General features: G+C 43.3%; 2 protein-coding genes across 5 annotated transcripts in view; one reads left to right on the top strand and one right to left on the bottom strand.

The window, feature by feature from the left end:
* Positions 1–1,325: 1,325 nt before the first annotated feature.
* NUF2 (NUF2 component of NDC80 kinetochore complex) lies at positions 1,326–15,611 on the bottom strand. Of its 4 annotated transcripts, XM_009501911.2 has the most exons (13): positions 15,425–15,611; positions 14,352–14,426; positions 12,788–12,864; positions 12,471–12,532; positions 11,442–11,539; positions 10,772–10,845; positions 8,856–8,952; positions 7,862–7,924; positions 6,932–7,069; positions 5,860–6,000; positions 4,878–5,053; positions 2,914–3,049; positions 1,326–1,925 (listed from the first exon to the last, which is right to left on the bottom strand). In XM_009501911.2, exons 1-13 carry the CDS (start codon positions 15,545–15,547, stop codon positions 1,776–1,778), a joined length of 1,410 nt encoding a protein of 469 aa, XP_009500206.1. In that variant the 5' UTR covers positions 15,548–15,611; the 3' UTR covers positions 1,326–1,775. The 4 variants fall into 4 exon arrangements, with proteins under 4 accessions (XP_009500206.1, XP_064310640.1, XP_064310637.1 ...); XM_064454570.1 differs by lacking the exons at positions 14,352–14,426; positions 15,425–15,611 and adding an exon at positions 13,799–13,818; XM_064454567.1 differs by lacking the exons at positions 14,352–14,426; positions 15,425–15,611 and adding an exon at positions 13,281–13,319.
* A 1,436-nt stretch (positions 15,612–17,047) lies between these two features.
* Positions 17,048–18,756, top strand: part of LRRC52 (leucine rich repeat containing 52) — a 4,471-nt gene continuing 2,762 nt past the window's right edge. The window contains exon 1 of the mRNA XM_064454563.1: positions 17,048–17,902. Within this exon, the coding sequence (XP_064310633.1) occupies positions 17,278–17,902 (625 nt within the window). The 5' untranslated portion in view covers positions 17,048–17,277. The remainder of the gene's footprint in view (positions 17,903–18,756) is intronic.

Here is an 18,756-nt window from a genome sequence, read left to right as displayed (position 1 = left end):
ACAACAAAAAGATAAGGCACACGCCAAAATTCTCAGAGAAGTTAAAAGGAGGAACACTTGGCTTTCAGTATCTAGTTAAGCTTGCATATGTCAGTCTAGCCTATGAGAAGCAGGGATACCTCAAGAATGCTCAGGGAAAACGCTACACAAACCTTGCCATCTGTCTTTAAGAATCTCATAGTATTCTAAGTCTTGAAAAAAACAACTAAAAATGATCATAGTTTTGCACAGGCAACAAGTTCATTAGCAAGTACTGCCAATAAGAAGCAACATCTTCCTGTAGATCCTATCTGTGTCACACTAGAACCCATGTTATGGCAAAGGGAGTGGAGCACACCTGCACTTGAACATAATGCTTTAACACACAGCACAAAAGGACAGATTCATTAAACTCACTTTCAAAGCACAATATCCAAAACATCACTAATTATTCTATGTGTGGCCTAGGGCATGAAATCCATAAGGAATTCTTCTGTGCCTTGCCTGTACTTGCATTTTTGGCTCTTGAAAAAAATATCAGCTACCTTAGTGGTTAGACTTTCGCTAATTTCTAGACCAGATGCTGCTGCACAATGTTACAGGACTATTGTGGTGAAGAGTACACTCACTTAAAAACACAAAGTTCTGTACAATAGGGGGGTGCGTGTAACAGACTACATTTGGTGGAAATGGGGAAACTGTATGAGAACTTTGTACTAGGTTAAAATTTTCAGATTAACACAGACTTTCACTGAAATGTCTCACATGCTACAGTGTAAGGAAAACCTCAAAAGCAAAACGTTAGAAGGGTCTGATGCCTCAGTAAGAGCTTTAGAAGCAATGACCACCTGCTCTTCCTAACTGACACTTCTAGCTAATAAATGCAGTTGAAGAATTAAACAAAACTAGAAAGACATTATCTACACAGGCTTGAATCCTCCTCCCTTCATAAAAAACCCACAGACTTTCAGTAGTATGCATTCCTACAAATGTACAAACCAAAATTTTTAAATGGGAATGTTATGCCAAGTCAGGAAGTTGAGGAGGGAAAAGACAAGAAAAATAGGGTTAAATATCCTTTATCAACTATTTTAAAAATTAACATTTAATTTCTGAAAAAAAGACACTGTGGTAAACTGAGTGCCATTACAAATTGAGGTAAACACACTCATCTATGTAATTTTTTTTATAGCACTAAGCACAAATGGGGGTTCAATACCCCACAGAGCAGAAACAATGAGTTCAAGCATCTAGAGGTACTTTAAATAACTAAAATTTTATATTCTTGAGTAACAGTACAGTCACCAATATCCACGATGAGAGTAAGCTGGCATCTGCACGAGTACTTCTGATCCATCAGGATTTAATCTTATTTAAATAATGGTAGCGAATATCACCTATTATTGACTTATCTTGAACAGTGTCTCCATTCAGGCCAGACAAAGGCACATGCTCTTCCCAGATCAAAGTTTGCAAAACAGTTTCTACAAAAAGCAGGATTCTGTCTAAGTGTCAAACAATTTGGTGTTAGCAAGAATTGCATTATTAACACTAAAATTCAGATACTGGCAGAAACAATACAAACAGGCTAAACCAAATGTTTTCTTATCCACATTAGCAAGCTCAGGACATCACATCTAGACATCAGCCGTCTAGAAAGCTAAATATATTCTGACATGGTTTTTGAGAAAGCCGGCTTTTGCCTGGAATAATTATCCACCCCATACAAAGCACAAGCTCTTGAGTTCACAGGTGAGGTTAAACATAATGAAAGTGGAATGCAAGTGAAGACGGGTCTAAGAACTACTTCCAGGAGACTGAACTCCAAACAGCCCCTTCTTCAGTTCAGCAATCTTCTCTTCTCTTGAGGCTGCATAACTCTTTGCTGTCTTAATGAGAGAGTCATGACGCTTCTCCAACCCAGCCTTCAGATTTAGGTATATTTCCTAGAAAGAGGAGATTAAAGGGGGCAGGGGAAAAAAAAAAATCCATCAGCAAAGTTAACACTTACGCTTTATAAAGATTTGAGTGGTGGTCTCAGGTGATTCATAGGTACCTTGTCCCAGGCTTAAGAGGCAGCAGTCACAGAAGACAGGAATGTTACAAAACGTAAGAGTAAGAGAAGCCACAAGCAAAATCTCAATACTATGATTCCGTTTTAACTCTAGTGGTCACAATACTAAGATCGTAAAACAACCAGTACTAGCCTAGTACCCACACTACTACTGCCCCATTCTGTGTTAGCCTGTGTCACCAAGGTGTCTGCCACTGTGACTGCTAACATTATCCTCCCAGCATGGATAGTACTTCAGTAATGAACAGATAGGATGAGACCATACAGGCAGACTGTGATCCCCTACTCCCAACCCATGAGGATTTCTGCCTCTTTCCAAAGCTGAGCTGGACAGTCATCTTCCTGAAACCCTAGGAAGAAAGGGCTTGTGACATGGCAGGTGGTCTGTATTTGAGGAAGACTGTTGAGAGGATTACAGTATTGCCCATCACTACAACACAAATGTAAAGCCTCACAGGTCAGGTTCCAGGGGCTAAACAAAGAAAGGAAAAAATAAATGACTGCTTGGACCTGGAAGTACCATGATACAAAAATGGAACTATCGTATCTGCTACAGGCACAGTTGGGAAGACAAGTTTAGTCTCACCTCCCAAAATACTGGGCAATCACACCATTCCAAAGTCTTTCCTACAAAGCCTACTTCTCATGTGGGCCATCTACAGCCTGCAGAGACAGGCACAAGCCCTCGTAACCCAGTGGAACCACAAGCAGGCGGTGGTCTTCCTCCCACTATCTACCCAAACCACCACTGGCACAGCCCACTCATTTTTAGAGCCAGTAAGTGTTCCTTGACCTATGCAGCCTAAGTAAAAATAAGTTTTGAGAATATCAAAGAGGATTCCTTTAAGAAAAAGCCTCACCTTGGCTTTCATTTCTTCTTTTTCAGCATTCTCATTCAGCTGCTGAATTTTGAACCTTGTCTGCTGGATTTCCTTGTGAATGGCTGTCACTTTATCATATACAGCACCTCTTTTCTCCTGAACTCTGTTGCAATATCTAAAGGTGGGAGAGAAAAGTTAGTACTAAGCCATTTTACTAATTCCAGATTAACCCTACCACAAGCAAAGCTTACATTTTATGAGCATGAAATTAACAGCTCCTAGAAGCAATGCTGTATAGAATTTACTTGCTTGGAAATTTATCCAGTTCTTAAACTAGAAAAACTTAGGTAGAAGAGGTGAAATTCAAAGTGGAATTAGAAGAATATATTGAAGATCCTCAGTTGCTGCCAGTCAAGGCAACTCAGGTGACTCCAGTGGAACCAACCCAACAGACAGCTGGACACGGCATCTTCCTGCCTTTGAGTAATGCAGTACAGGTGTCAGTAGAGAACCCTGCTTAAAGGCACTGGACCAGGTTAAAAGTAATATAGCTGCACTTGATGTTTCAGCATAATTGAAAGTCACATATTTTCCTTAGCCTCAGATCCCCTCCCACCAAGTTAGAGCTCTAATCCTATACATCTACATATGTTATCTGCAACTTCCAGTCCATCATCTCACTGCATGCCAAACAAAGACCCAATAGTATTATCCCAGCTTGCAGATGAATTCAGGTAGCTCCAGCTGTGAGCTGCCACACAGTCAGCAAAGGGTTACTGTGGGCATAAGAAACGTACTCTAACTTCAAGGGCAAAAACCACCTACTAGTTTATAGTAAGCAGTTGTACAGCTGGAACTGTAGCAGCTGCTTTCTCTAAAGAAAGGCTGAAAACTCATACTTAGCAAGAGCCTACTTATATCTTCCTACCTCAAGGGAACAGTAAGGACACATTCTCTTATTCACCAGCAAAAAGCCTCCTGTTTTCAAACTAAAGTTACCTCCCTTCCCTTCTTGCTTATCAAAGTACCCAATTTTATTGCTCAAGAAAAACATCTAACACATTAAAACCAGATAAATCGGCAGCAACTTTTAACATAAAGGATCATTAGATTATATGAGTTTTATTCTTTATTTTGAAGGAAAAATAGCTTTTAATTAATTTCCTTTAGCTAGTACAATACGCTAAGTGAGGAGCAAAGGAAGAATGGCAGCAAGATTCCCAGGCTACACACCGCACAAGCCTTTCAGCATGACTAAATCTTAGTTGACTCTCTCACCTATGTAGAAAAAGCTCTCTTCCATCAGTTAATCTACCCAGCCAATAATTTTCCATATTCCCTTTCTTATCCATGTAAAAAAAAAGTGTTATAGAGAAAGATTATTATATAGCAGTTCAGCACTTCTAAGCTCACAGTGAAGCCCCGACCTTACAATGCTGTAGTTTGCTGCTGCAGAAGTGACTGCTGTGCTGTAAACACCGCCTTGCAACTTGCCTTTAGCATGCGGGAGGAAGGAAGATGGGCTAAGAGGCTTTGATCAAATTACACTTTTCCTTTTGTCTTAGAAGCATCATGTCAGGATAATACTCCTCTGAGATATGAGCCCCATTTCCCCATGGGTCTTGAACATCTTTGATAATGAGCAAAAGTGGCAAGGGAAATTATGAAAAATTCATGAAAGGCAAATGGGGCTTTGTTGAAGTCTGATAAGTTGGAAAATTATCCCAAAGTGACATTCTCTTTAAGAAGATAAAAGAATCAAGAATAAGCATTATAAATTAAATTAGTGCTCCAATAAAAGAATTGCTGTCAAGTCACATTGCAATTATTGATTTGAGACCCCAAGTCCCTGCCTGCAGCATTACTGGTCTTCATACAAAGCTATCCCGCATCGCTCATTCTCTTCTTACTGCTAAGCTACATGTTTGTACCAGACGTGAACTTTGGTAGTGCATAACGAAGACATAAACTAGCATGAGGCAGAAATGTCAACTCATCCATACTCAAATACAGTGTGCTTATATTGCTCAACATCTTCTCGCTTCTTTTTTATCCTTATTTCAGCCGTAGACAGCTTCTCATGTTTTGCAGTGACCAGTCTCTTTAAGGACATTTCATCTGTCTTCCCCTTTTTCAGCTCTATCTGCGCACTCTCAAGCTGGTCCTCCAGATTTCTGACCTAGAGTATGTAAGTATTGAAAACAAATTAAATGGAGGAAGAATAATTGAAACAGTGTACCCTGTTAATGCACTAAGATTAGAACTAGCTTCCTGCTTTGGAAGATCTGATTGCTAACTAATTCTCCCAGTTACATCCCAGTTCCCTAGTCTTTATCTGATTTTTAAATACATCCATATAGATAAGATCCCATCACTTAGAATTATTTTCAGAAGTTACTATGAGTTCCGCTATAGCTCTTAGCCAAGGGTAATTTGAACACATGCTGTACAAATACCCCAAAAGACTGCATATCATTTTTCAGAAGCTCCCAACAATTGCATTCTCCCGAAACCAAGTAGCAAATAGCAAGGTACTATATTGTGACAAACATTTCATGAGGGCAAGGCTGGCTCAGTAATATTAATGAAGTTAAAGGCACTTAAGACATGATTCTTCTTGAGGTAGTAATTTTTTGCTCTTCGTTTCTGCTCTCTAGGCAGAGGAGACTGAATCTCACTTTTCTTCTTCCATCATTTCCTACCAACAACCCCAAGACAGTTAAAATTATTTTAGGTCAGGTTTCTATGGCAACAAAGGCTTTGACTATTAGAAGTGGTCAATAGTATTAGCTAGTGGCATGCAGCACAGCAGCAGCTATACTTTTCTGATGTTTTTAAGAATGAGATTCTGAAGTCATCCAAATTCTTTCTTTTTGGGGAAGAGGATACATGGGAACTTTCAAAATACAGATATTTACTGATCGTCACCTATCTTGCTTAGACATTAAATTCTCCCTAACCAGATGCAATTTGGATAATACAAACCTCTGATAATACGCTGGCCAGTCTCTCCACATTTGCTCCCTGTCTTTCCATCTTCTTTTGATATAACTGCACCTCCATTTGGCATGATGGTAGAACCTCAACTAGGTCTCTATAACCTTCATATTTCTCAATAACTTCTTGCTTTAAAGAGAAAATACTTTTATTAATAAAACAGCTTTGGAGTTCAGCAGTTATTTTGCTTATTATTACTATATACTGACTTTTGTACCCATTCCCTCCTTGTATAACGTACACTGGAATTAGTATTTAGTAGTGACTGAAATGAGATCTTCAGTCTGTACAATAAGCTTTTTTTTGGAAAGGACAGGAAAAGTGACATGCAAGTGTTTTACACTGAACTAACTAGCTTGTTACAAGAGCTTTCAAGACAGAAAAAAGCTGCACAGTGAAGAAACTTCTGTTTTACCAGTCCAGAATTACATAAAACATCTTAAAACAGATGTCTGGAATTACAGCAATAAAGTTTACACCTTTGGAACAAAAATACCTGGGAAGACAAAGTTATGCAAGCTTCACTGATGTTTGTAGTTCATGATTGCTCGTTCATTAAAAGACTGGACATTCATATAAAAAACCCAAAAAGCTAGGAAGGTAACTTAGCATTCAACATACTAGTAAAGAAAGCCATCAATTCCAGAAACAGTGAATGATAGAGACACTATGAAGCATGTGTTCTAAATTTGTGACATTTGTGAGCTGCCAAAATATTGTCATCTCTTGAGAGTAAACAGCCAGCCTGGTGGAGTATAGATTCAAGAGTTCTACACCTAGTTTCACAAATAATCAGTTTCTCATTAAGGACAAAGCAGCAGTGACTGCAATCCCACTTTAAAAAAGAAAACCCCACCAAACAAAATACCCAAAAATGCACCCCCCACAACCAACCTTCATTATTCTCTGAAGTTGTGATTTAATTTCATACTAACCACTGTTCTGTTGATTTTTTACTAGATGTATAGGTCATTCAGAAGCAGTTCTAGATGACAGTTCAGTAAAGCATGTACTTTTTCCTAACAGAATACCTCTTTGTGTGGATGGCAGAAAAGCTCACCTTTGATTTCTTGAGTTTCTTAACAGTCTCTTTCATCAGTTCTTTGTAATTTTTTAGTTCCTCTGGACTCTCCACAATTTTTGATTTCAGCTGCTCTTGTTCTTCTTTCAAAGTAGCCATTGTCACTTTAAGCTCATTCTAGTTAACAACACAAACGCACTTTCAATATTAGTAGTTAGGTGAACAAAGAGGACTTGCAAGGCATGGTTTGCCAGGATCTTATGACTAGATGGGTTCTTTTCTCTTTTGTAAGTCATTCCTCATCAGGAAGTTTGTTTTAAAAATAAATTCCTCTAAACAGCATTAACATTCCCAATCAAGACAGTTAAGAGTCCATTTTGCTCCCTGAACACATGTACAGGGGTACCATACTAAGTCACAAGAACAACATTTAACCAGTGCTTCACAAAAAGCCTGCCTGCTAACACATATTACTAGCAGCTCCCTCCTTCAGAGGCCCTCACCTAGGAGAACTGAGGCAGTCGCTGCAGGGTTTCAGAGCCAGCTGTATCAACCTGGTAGAAAAGCAACAAACTTCCTCTGCAACCTCTCAAAAAACCTCCTGTTTTGCCCCCACCAGCTCAGTGGCTGCCTCTTTAGCCATTCTGTACATCTTAGGTAAGCCCATAGCTTCTCAGAAGTCCAGATTTCTAACCCTTTAACAGATCAGCTTCCTGAACACAGACAGAGCTTTACATTACAGAGTTGTGCATTTAAAGTTAACACCAAAACAAGCTACTGCAGTAATGCTTCCATGGGAGGGGAAAATAATTAAGCCAAATCAGTTTTTTAAAAAAAGAAAAAACCCAAACTCTATCAACACCTCAACATCACCTAGCTCTAAGAACAATTTGATCCTAGAAAGAGAGATGATCTATTAAGTCGATCCAAGAGGCAAGCTACAGCCTACAGTTACAGAGGTGTACTTACCAGTTTTCGGGTACTCTCTGCAATATCTGACTTCTTTTGTGAAATCACTTCTTGCAAAGCTGCCTGAAAAAAAGCAACAAACTTTGAATAAGCATCTCTACAACTACTACCTCTTTTACTCTTCCAGATCTCTCTACAAGAGAAATCCCATTTATGATTTCTTTGGAGTCCCATAACCAGCAGTCAAAATTGCAGTCTATAAGATTCAAAAGACAGGGAAGGAGAATATTGTCACAAAAGCCACTGGGAGCATTAGGGATGCAGCCAGCAGTAGGCAACTAGGAACAGAGACAAGAGACAGACTACCTCTATTCTTACTGACCCTAGCAGCGTTATACACACAGAGCCTCCTTTGCCAGAGGGACAGTTCTTGAGAAAAAAGCTAAGTTAATACAAGGTCCCCAATAATACAGAAGTCAAGCACATAGTATAGACATGACTTAACATAACAAAAAAAAATATAAAACCCCTAACCAGAGATTCCCTCCCCCTCCAAAAGCAGCTGAAAAGGTTACCTATGAGACCTTACAGGCAAGTTGCCATTTCTGGCAAATTACCCCTGCAATCAACCCTACTTTTTGTCATGCGTTCCTTTGGGTGACCCGTCTTAGGCCTCATTTCCTGACATGGCTCACCTCTAACTCCAATTCTTCAAATTCAGGTGGAAAACAAAAGGAAACATCACACTTCTGAACAGTAACACAGGTATCTCCCAAGTCACCACAGTCATGCGTTTCAAAAAGGAAGAGCCAAATACTTGAAATCATACTTAGGGAATACAGAAGTGTATGTTTCACATTGCTCACAGTGAAACAAAGAGCTGGTGCCAGAGGTTAGTCAAGACATTGTGTTGCAATAACCTTCGTTTTAAATCAGAAAAATCTCCTTTATCCTTTGAGGAAGTAAGGGGAGGGGAACAAAATCAACAGAAAAAGGAATACACACAATCAGAAGCCATAGCACCATTTCAGAGAAATGTAGAACAAGATCATACTTGTTTCCGACGATAGTCTTGCCTTAGTAGTTGCTCCAGTTCTCGAATGTTATCTGTCAGTTGCTTGACCTCTTCTTGATGTTCAACTGGAACAGTGCTAAGCAAAAAAAGATATATCGGACAGCTTCAGCATCATTATAGTCAGGTCAGAGTACAGTAGATAAAACAATCACTTTCTCCAAAGACTTTACAACCAGTAACTTTAGTAATCGAGACATGACAGTATCAAATGAATAAATCTTCCTTTCCTTTGCTTGTAAGATTTTGTAGTTGAAGCATAATCTAAAGAGCTCTTTTGGCAAGAATGGTACAAGGGTAACAGGGGACTAAGTTTAAAGATCATGTTAAGCAAAGTACGAAAGAACAACACTTCTACCTGTTTCTGTGAAGATTTTCATTTCTGAAATTTGCATAGTATTACCTGCCAAAGAAACAGCTTGTATCAAGATAAACCTACAGCTAGCTAGAGAGCCTCCTGTCTAGCACATACGAAGAGCAGCTATCAGAAAACTCTTTGTTTTGAAAGCTATCTTGGAAACTAGCCATCTCTATCCTATTACGCACAAGCAAAACTGATACTTAATGGTGCAAAGGCACAGGCAGTAGGACTAAATGGCCTGAAACAGAGAATGGGCAAATGTGTCAAATAATTAAGGAAGATAACTTTACCCATCAGTTAAAGAAAGCATCCTACAGCTACTGAAGAGAGAAAGACATATCACTAAAAAACTAACTATAACAGCAAAAAGTTTCACCATAGTCCCCAACATACAAAATACAGTGCCTTCTCAAAGCAACGACATACTCCTAAAGTCACATTTTTATTTTCTGCCAGCTACTTTTCTAGCCTAATATCAGTAGAGCTACTTCTGTAACTCCAGGCACAGCCCAATAGTAACACCTCTATATTTTCTAGCTTATTTCCCAGGGACACTAATCAGCAAAAGTCAGACAAGGGCCAAAGTCAAGTCTGCTCAAATTAAAAGTTCCTACAGTAGTTATCAAAGAATTCTGTCAAATCACACAGCTTAACTACCCAGTTCCTGTTTAGGCAGCCCATATAGAATTATTTAGGTTGAAAAAGACCCTTAAAATTGAGTCCAACCATTAACCTAAGACTGCCAAGTCTACCACTAAACCACATCTCTAAGCACCATGTCTAAATACCTCCAGGGATGGTGACTCTACCACTTCCCTGGGCAGCCCATTACAATGCTTGAAAACCCTTTTGGTGAAGAAATTTTTCCTAATACCCAATCTGAACCTCCCCTGACACAGCTTGAGGTAATTTCCTCTCATCCTATCACTTGTTACTTGGCAGAAGAGACCAACACCCACCTCACTACAACCTCCTTTCAGGTAGTTGTAGAGAACGATAAGGTCTCCCCTCAGCCTCCTTTTTCCAGACTACAGAACCCCAGCTCCCTCAGCCGCTCCTCATAAGACTTGAGCTCCGGACCCTTCACCAGCTTCGTTGTCCTTCTCTGGACATGCTCCAGCATCTCCATGTCCTTTTAGTGAGGGGCCCAAAACTGAACACTATATTCAAGGTGCGGCCTCACCAGTGCCGAGTACAGGGGCACAATCGCTTCCCTGCTCCTGCTGGCCACACTATTCCTGATACAAGCCAGGATGCTGTTGGCCTCCTTGGCCACCTGGGCACACTGCTGGCTCATGTTCAGCCAGCTGTCAACCAGCACCACCAGGCCCTTCTCTGCCAGGCAGCTCTCCAGCCACTTTTCCCCAAGCCCGTAGCATTGCATGGGGTAGTTGTGACCAAAGGGCAGGACCCAACACTGAGTCTTGTTGAACCTCATACAGTTGGCCTCAGCCCATCAATCCAGCCTGTCCAGATCACGTGCACTGAACAGGAAAATCAAGTAGTGCATCTCACAGTACTTACTCCTCATACTCACTTCAGTTTCTCCAGCTTCAGTGCTGCCTCCCGATTTGCAGTCTCCAGTTGTTGGTGTTTCTCCATAGCTGATTTCTGCAAATTAAATATTCAGAGATTTTTTTTTTATTTTAGAGGAATATGTTTCTCTCTGGGTTTTTATTAGAGCTCTGCTTATCACATTTTCACAGGAAATGCACCGTCTCTGAACTACCGAGATATTCGGAAGATAAGCCACCTTCAATTCTAGCAGTTGAGTGTTACATCTATCTTTTCTCAAAACAATGCAAGGTATCAAACCTTCACTTACCAGGCTAAGCTACCAAATAAGTTATTGGTAAAGAAACTTCAGATAATAGCTTAAGTAATAACTTGGTCATGGTCATACAGAAACCTTTACGATATCGACAAGTTCATCCACTCTTCTAAACTGATGTGTTTCCCTAAGGGTTTTGCAACGGTTTTTCTTAAGCCATTTAGAGTATCTGTGACTGCTTATAACATGTAATATAGTTGCACAAGTTCTACATAATATTAAACTGGTACCTTCCTGTAGTACTTGGTTACGTTTAAGATTCCAATGTGTTATTTAAACATGCAGTAAAAACCCACCACCTTTATGCTCCCAGTTCTAGGTTAAACCTACTTACGTATAATTAATAGATCTAGAGTAACAGGGCACCCAATCTTACATAGTTCAGTTGTAACTCCAAGTAGACCTCACGCCGGAATTCTCTGAAATTTACAAAGTTGAGAATGCCACTCAAGAAGCGAGTCGTCCTCTTTGTTTCTGAAATAGGAATTGCAAGACATCACTATTCTGGTTTCCACATGCATTGCAATTGCTTAGAAAAAGTTGGGCAAAACATAATTCAGAGAAGAGACAGAAGTTACAAAAAAAGAGAATCCAAATTTGTTCTTCCCTGGCTCACCTTGCAAAGATTTCAAAGACTACACAAAAACTAGCACCAAGCTATGAACTTTGAATGTCTAAAAATTCTATGCAATTTAACAAATGAAGACAGCACCTAGGAGAAAGACTATTAAAATACAGCCTCCCATTAAAAGAGAAGTCGTGAAGAAAGAGCGTTGATCTTCAGCTACAACTCTGAAGCCCTCACCGTAACTACCAGGCTAACTGAAGATGGCAGTTTGAACTGCAGGGACGTTTTGGCTCTATTTCAAGAAAAATTTGTGAAAGATTATTACAAAGGCCTTGAATGTCTTACACAAGACAGAGCCAGAAGTGAAAAAGCTCTTGAGCATAGCCTTTTTTAAGTTGTTGGTGTTATACCAGAATCATCACAGCTGGGTTTTGAAAAGAGTAAGGTAAAAATTCAATCACTTCCTACATAAGCATCAGCATAAGAAATCCTATAGCATTCCAGAGTTACCAGGATAATTTTCATTACCATCTGTTCTTACACTATTTCAAGTATTTCACAGTCCACTCTCCAGACCAGCAGTTCAACAGACTTGCAGCATTCAAAAATTCCCCTCAATTATTTGAGTGGATTAGCCTACATAAAGAATAAGGAGAACTGCTCATTAGAACTAGCTCATCTAAGGGCCATAGCAAGGGTCAAAAGATTAGCTGGAAGCCAGGGATAGTTCATACTAGTTCATCTGGCTATGGCAAACAAAAAAAAAAACAAAACCCCCCAAAAAACCCCAAACCAACCCACTCCAGGAACCACAACTATTACAGTGCACTTGCTTACTTGGGTTTAAAACATCAGCAATGTGAAAATCATTAACCCGGCACACTGGAAGTAAGCGCTCCCTGCAAGGAAAACAAAATACAACCTTAACTGCAGTGACCATTACTCAGTTTTTGCACTAAATCCGTTTACTAGAAACCACATCTTGTCCTTTCATCCCAGAGCATATGTACAGTGAGCACATAACAACAGTAAGTCTCAGGGGACAAGAAGCAGTGGAACCACCATCAGCAAAAAGGCATAAAGCTTCACTACACCTAGTAAATTAGACCGTTACAATGAATAGCAACTGAACAGATGGAGCATCTTCTACTTACATGTGAATATACAAATTACAGACAGGTAGAAAGCCTTCAAATATCTGTGGATACATTATCTCAACGTTGACTGGCATCTAAAGAGAAAAGAGAGTCAATACGTAAGTAAAGAATACTTAAACAAAAATACACAGGTTTGTTTCCACAATGTAAGATAATTCAAATAGGTTAAACACACTGAGGATGGTCTCTCTATCCACAGGGGACACACGTTAGAGGCTGAAGAAAGCCATCAAGTTAATCAGCAAACTATATTAAACGTCAGTTTTAGCTGGTCAAAATACAAAGAGACAACAATAACTAAAGCAGCAACATTACAAACTCTGGAATTCAATCTAAACCATCTATTTTAATTTCTTTAAAACCAGCGCAGAAGGCAGTCTGTATGATACACACGTAATAACAGATAGTTCTTTCTTTAAACACCCTGAGATTCACATACTCAACTGTTTTATGAAGAAGTCAGAAGGAAAAGGTAGTGGTACACTGTCACCTTTTCTAACATTTTAATCCTCATAAGGAATTATCCCAGCTAACGTCATTGCCTGTGAAGAACTGAGTTATCTTGTGCACATATGATCTTCCCTTCCAGTTTATCCAAAACTGGCATGAGACAATACTATTTATTCTCTCACCTTCACTAGTCAGTTCTTGTCTAACAGAGAAGATAAATTGTTAATCAACAACGTACCAGTTAACCTCCAGCTGCACTTCTCCTTACTTTCCTCTCAGTTAACGGAGAAGTGGAGATGATCAAACATTAAAAGCAACATTTACTTTCCTTCTAGACCAGTCTAGCATCTAAGCAGAAACCCTCCCACCAGCCATGACCAAAGGTGGATGCCCAAGAAGACAGCATGTATTTTTCAAGGCCAGAGATCATGTCTCTTCATAAGCTTGTCCAATCCCTCCTGGACCTTACAGACATTTCTGGCAGGCACGGCATCTCAAAGAAAAGAATTCACAGATTAACCACAGAAGGAGAGGGCTCTCCACAGAGCCTATGCTTACAGCCTACAACGCTTCTTCATGCCCACCAGTTCCTGTAGGTGAGAAGGGAATCTCTTATCCATAGGGGAAAAAAAACCCAAGAGTGGGGGGGAAGAAAACCTAGGAGGCAACACACCCACAAAACCACTATTTCTACAAGTATCTTGAGCTGAAGCCAACTTCCAGACCAGGAGCAATGATCAAAGCATTCTCAACCGTAATCAGCAAGGCCACAGCAACAGCCCACAGATGATGCTCCCAGGTTCGTTTACCTCTGGTAAATGACCCATGCTGACAATCACACTGCAGTACTGCACTCTCATTCTTGCCTAAGTGAACAGGCTCGTTGCCTCCCCAAACAAAAATGCAAATGCCCATGGGTACACAGCATCTCACACACAAGTTTTCTGCAATAGAGGCAGAGTTTCTAAGCTCCCATTAATGCAGTTACAATATATGAACAAGTAAGCTACTTGCCATTTGCTAGTGAGAAGAGGGAGATACCTCAGTGTTTAACTTAAGCACGGTATTTTCTTCCTTTCACATTTCATTGCACCTGCCACTACAGACATACCATGTAGAAATGCTCCAGGCGGATTCCATATACCTTCTGCAGGATTCTCATGTAAATCATGTGTAAAACTTCAGGCTGCAAGAAGAAAGGACATGAATCAGTATTCCTTATGACTGATTATTCAGGGGTCCCAGACTAGGCTACCTTTAACACATGAAGACTGATTTCACCGGGGCACCAAAACTAACAAGTTTTACTTCCCAAGAGTTTGCAGTTCAAGCACCACTATCTCATAATCCAATTACAAGAGACAGCAATCAGCTCAGACAATAACAGTCCTAACTGCCATAACTATGCATTGTTTTTCATTACATAACTGCTCAGAGAGCAGTTTCCAAACCAAGTGACACCAAAAATCTAAACGTGGTCATAGAAACTATAATCCCATAGCAAGGAGTGCCCTTCATCACGTTATTAAACTAGAGGGGCGAAAACACCTACAAGCCAACCAGTTATTTGTTTACAGCACTAATCCACAATCAGTTCAAACTAGTCTTCCTTTTTAAAAATGATCCTCCCATCATTCCCTAAAGAAGCAGGACCATCCTCCTTCAGCAGGCTTACAGGCACTTACATAGCAGCACGAGGAACCACACTGAGGCATCAATTCAATTTTAAAGGTACTTTTCTTTTGTTGAGGTCACTACAAGACTCTGCTAACATTAATGTTAGACGAAGAGAAGAAAAAAAGGGGGTGGAGCAGGGAAAGGATGCATTTTTTTTTGTTTAAAAGCATTAGCTGATCAACTAGGCTGTTGAAACTCTACCACTGTACCAAACACAGTGGCTGTTTTAACCTAGTTCCCACAGAGCTGAGAAAGACAGACTGTGTAATTTCACGTTTGCCCGTTTATGAACCCGCCCCCTTCCTGGCGAGGCTTGAGCCAGCTTCTCTCACGCCGAGGAGAGAAGCTCTGGCTTCTCCTAGAGACTAATCTGCCTCATCGGAAAAACCCATCACCTCATCACTTCGGAGGCGCTGCCGTGCGGCAAAGGCTGCGCAAGGCGGGAGAGGGATCGCCTGAGGAACCAACCGGCGGAGGCCGCGGCCTCCCCCGAGCACCCTCACGCACCTTGGGGTTACCGAACACGTCGCCCTTGGCCAGGTTCCGGGCCTCGGCGCCCGTCAGGACGTGGCTGCGGAGGTAGCTGATGATGTCGTCCGGGCTGTAGCGGGGGAAGGTCAGCGCCTCCATCCCGGCACCGACAGCTGCCCCCCGCCGCCCGCGGTTTGAATCTGGCGGGCGCCTCCCCCGCCCCGCCCTGCCTCGCGCACGGGCCTATCCGCCACCGCGCCCGGGCGCGCGCCGACGTTGGCCGTTAGGGGCGGGGCCGGGGTGGGAGGAGAAGTTCGGGGAGTGATGGCGGCTGTGCGCTGCTGGCGCCCGGGGCGGGCCCCGCCCCGTGCCGTGCCAGCCCCGGCGCTTCGGCAGGCTGCCAGCAGGTCGGCGCCTGCAACCTGCGGCTCTCTGGCAGGGGCGGGGGCCCTGAGGGGTGGGAGGCGGAGGAACACCGTGGCAAATGGGAATAGGGAGCTGAGGCGGCTTTGGAAAGCCTGTCCTGGGTAAAAATGCCGACGGACGCCTCTAGAAGAACCTCCTTAGCTGCCTTCTCCTGCCCCCTGAAAGGAGACAAAGCCAATCCAGTGCAGCGTTGCACAGTGCTCACATTGTGTGTGAGTGTGACAACACACTCTCTTGTTAATACGGGTGTACATACAGACTGGGGAACAAGAGGCTGGAGAGCAGCTCTGCGGGGGGGGCCTGGGGGTTCTGGTCGATGGCGAGCTGAACATGAGCCAACGGTGTGCCCTGGCAGCCAAGAGGGCCAGCCGTGTCCTGGGGTGCATCAAGCCCTGCGTTGCAGCTGGTCAAGGGAGGCGATTGTCCCGCCCTGCTCTGCGCTGGTGCGGCCTCTCCTTGAGTACTGTGTGCAGCTTTGGGCGCCACAGTACATAATGGCTATAAAGCTAAGGAGGAGGAGGCCCACAAAGTTGGTGAAGGGTTTAGAGGAAAAACCATACGAGGAAAGGCTAAAGTCACTTGGTTTGTTCAGCCTGGAGAAGAGGCTGAGGGGAGACCTCATTGCGACCTGCAGCTTCCTCACAAGGGGAGGAGGGGGGGCAGGTGCTGATCTCTTCTTTCTGGTGAGCAACAATAGGACCCGAGGGAATGTCAGGAAGGTGTGCCAGGGGAGGTTTGGGTTGGATATTAGGAAAAGGTTCTTTACCCAGAGGGTGGTGGAGCGCTGGAACAGGCTCCCCAGGGAGGCAGTCACGGCACCAAGCCTGACAGTATTCAGGAAACACTCAGGCAATGCCCTCAGACACATGGTGTGAATTTTGGTGCTCTCCTTTGCAGGGACAGGAGTTGGACTTGATGATCCTTGTGGGTCACTTCCAACTCAGGACATTCTATGATAATAAACAAGAAAGACACAACTTTTATGCTATTAAAAACATACTCTCCTGCTTAATCAGTACAAGTGACCACCTCTTGTAGTTTTACACCCTTTGTGACAAAAATTCTGCTTTTCACACCTGCCCTGCACAGTTTTGATGCTCTCATTCGATGCATGCCTTCCCCACACCTCTGCACAGCTGAAAGCAGCTCCCGCTTGGCCACCAAGGTCATGGCACTGTCCCTGAAGCCAGGCAGCTTTTGCAAGCCATTGACATCACAGAGGTGTCATCTGGCACCAAGCACAACATGGAAACGTTCCAGCCACTGTTCCGCACTTGCCGATGTAGAAACCAGGCTCAGTTTCCAGCCCGGTACTCTGCCAAGGAGTCAGGTGAGTCACGGACAAAGTGCTTCCCGACAGCCTTGCAGCTGACACCTCCCCAGCATGGCTGTGACAGTAACGCAGCTTCCATAGGGCTGGTCGCGGTCCCCAAAGGACTCAGCGGCCTGGAAGGTCTTAGACCATGTCTCCTTCAGGTAGACCGCAGCCCCTGAGCCTCATGTTTCTTTTGGGGATGGGGATGGCATCGGAGAGGATCAACTGCCCAAGCAGGTGTAGCTGTCAGTACCTGGAAGTGAACTGCACAGGGCAGCAGTTGCAGGAGTTCCCCATGGCCATCCCGCTGGACACCAGGCAGCTGATTCTGGCGGCAAACAATGTCTCATACCTGCCAGCAGTGGAATTGAGTTTCTTGGCTGATTTGGTCTATCTGGACTGCAGGAAGAACCTCTTGGGGGATGACCTGGATTTCACTTTCATTGGTGTGGCCAAGCTTGTCTATCTGGACCTCAGCTTCAACAACCTCACACAGGTCACCTTCAGCACCTTCTCACACCTCCTCAGCCTGGTGGTGCTAAAGATCTCAGACAATCCCAAACTTGTGGCCATCGAGAAGGATGCTTTCGCCAACAACACCTGGCTGAGGCACCTGGATGTGAGCCGGACGGGCTTAACGTTCCTTGACACCAGCACCGTCCGGGACCTGCCCAACCTGAGGTTTCTGGGGCTCAGTGACAACCTGTGGCACTGCAACTGTTCCTTTTTGGACTTCATCACCTGGATGATAGAGAGCAACGTTCATTTTCCAGGTGAGGCCTGTGTGAGCAGGACCTCTCTCCCCCCTACTCTTGCAGATCTGTGTGGAACAGAGGGCCCTCTGTTGTCTTTCCCAAAACTTCAGCTCACAGGGCTGTGACACTTCATGTCAACTGGGGGTCCCATCTTCTGGTGTTGCACAAAACACAGATCGGAGCAGCTGGGTTACATGCGCTCCACCCACTGTGAGTCACACTTGCTCAACTCCTCAGGACAGTCAGGGAAGTGTAGCCTGCAGCTAGGACATTGCTGCTGCTCTAAAATGCCCAGCTCTAGCCTCAGGAGGTGTCCCTGTGCCTGCAAGCTGCAGCACCCCATGGCTGCAGTGCCAAGAATGAGGAGCCCAACATGGCTCTGGGGAGAGCTGTGCTGGGAAAGCCGCTGGGCTGAATTTCCTGCGTTGTCTCCATCTGCTCTGATCGTTTGGTGGTGCTGCAGTACCAGCAGGTCTGTTCTGACTTGCTTGGGGCAGCCTCTCCATCCCCGAGCTCTCCACCATTCGGCCAGTGTCCCCTTCACCTCCAACACCCCCTGCTAGCCTCTTCCTGCACAATGTGCCTGGCAGGCAGACCTCATTCATGCAACCTGTACAGCAGTTCTGCTCAATGCTGAAAGCAAAGCCGGGTTGAAGGCCAGTCAGCTCCTCTTCTGCTCCCATCTCTCACTGACAGGGTCTCCAGGAAAAGTTTGGGTAGTGTGGAAGCCAGTGAGAGTTTAGCTGCTGACTTCTGTGGGGTCACACCCTGCTCCCCGCTGACCTGTTTCCATACATGAAGAGTGAACACAATGCCCTTTGCCTTAAGATCATGGCAGCTGTTGTAGTGGGACAGATGGAAATTACAAATCC

Source organism: Phalacrocorax carbo, chromosome 6, assembly GCF_963921805.1.
Source record: "Phalacrocorax carbo chromosome 6, bPhaCar2.1, whole genome shotgun sequence".
NCBI classification, from domain to species: domain Eukaryota; kingdom Metazoa; phylum Chordata; class Aves; order Suliformes; family Phalacrocoracidae; genus Phalacrocorax; species Phalacrocorax carbo.
This window is presented reverse-complemented; position numbering and strand designations above follow the sequence as displayed.

What these genes read in the sequence shown, in the direction of transcription:
- NUF2 (XM_009501911.2), bottom strand. Translation starts at nt 15,547, where the DNA reads ATGGAGGCGCTGACCTTCCCCCGCTACAGCCCGGACGACATCATCAGC. An exon ending in TGGCCAGCGTATTATCAGAG is followed by an intron (nt 5,054 to 5,859) that starts GTTTGTATTATC and finishes TACATACTCTAG; the next exon opens with GTCAGAAATCTGGAGGACCA. An exon ending in AAGAAGAAATGAAAGCCAAG is followed by an intron (nt 1,926 to 2,913) that starts GTGAGGCTTTTT and finishes TCCTCTTTCTAG; the next exon opens with GAAATATACCTAAATCTGAA.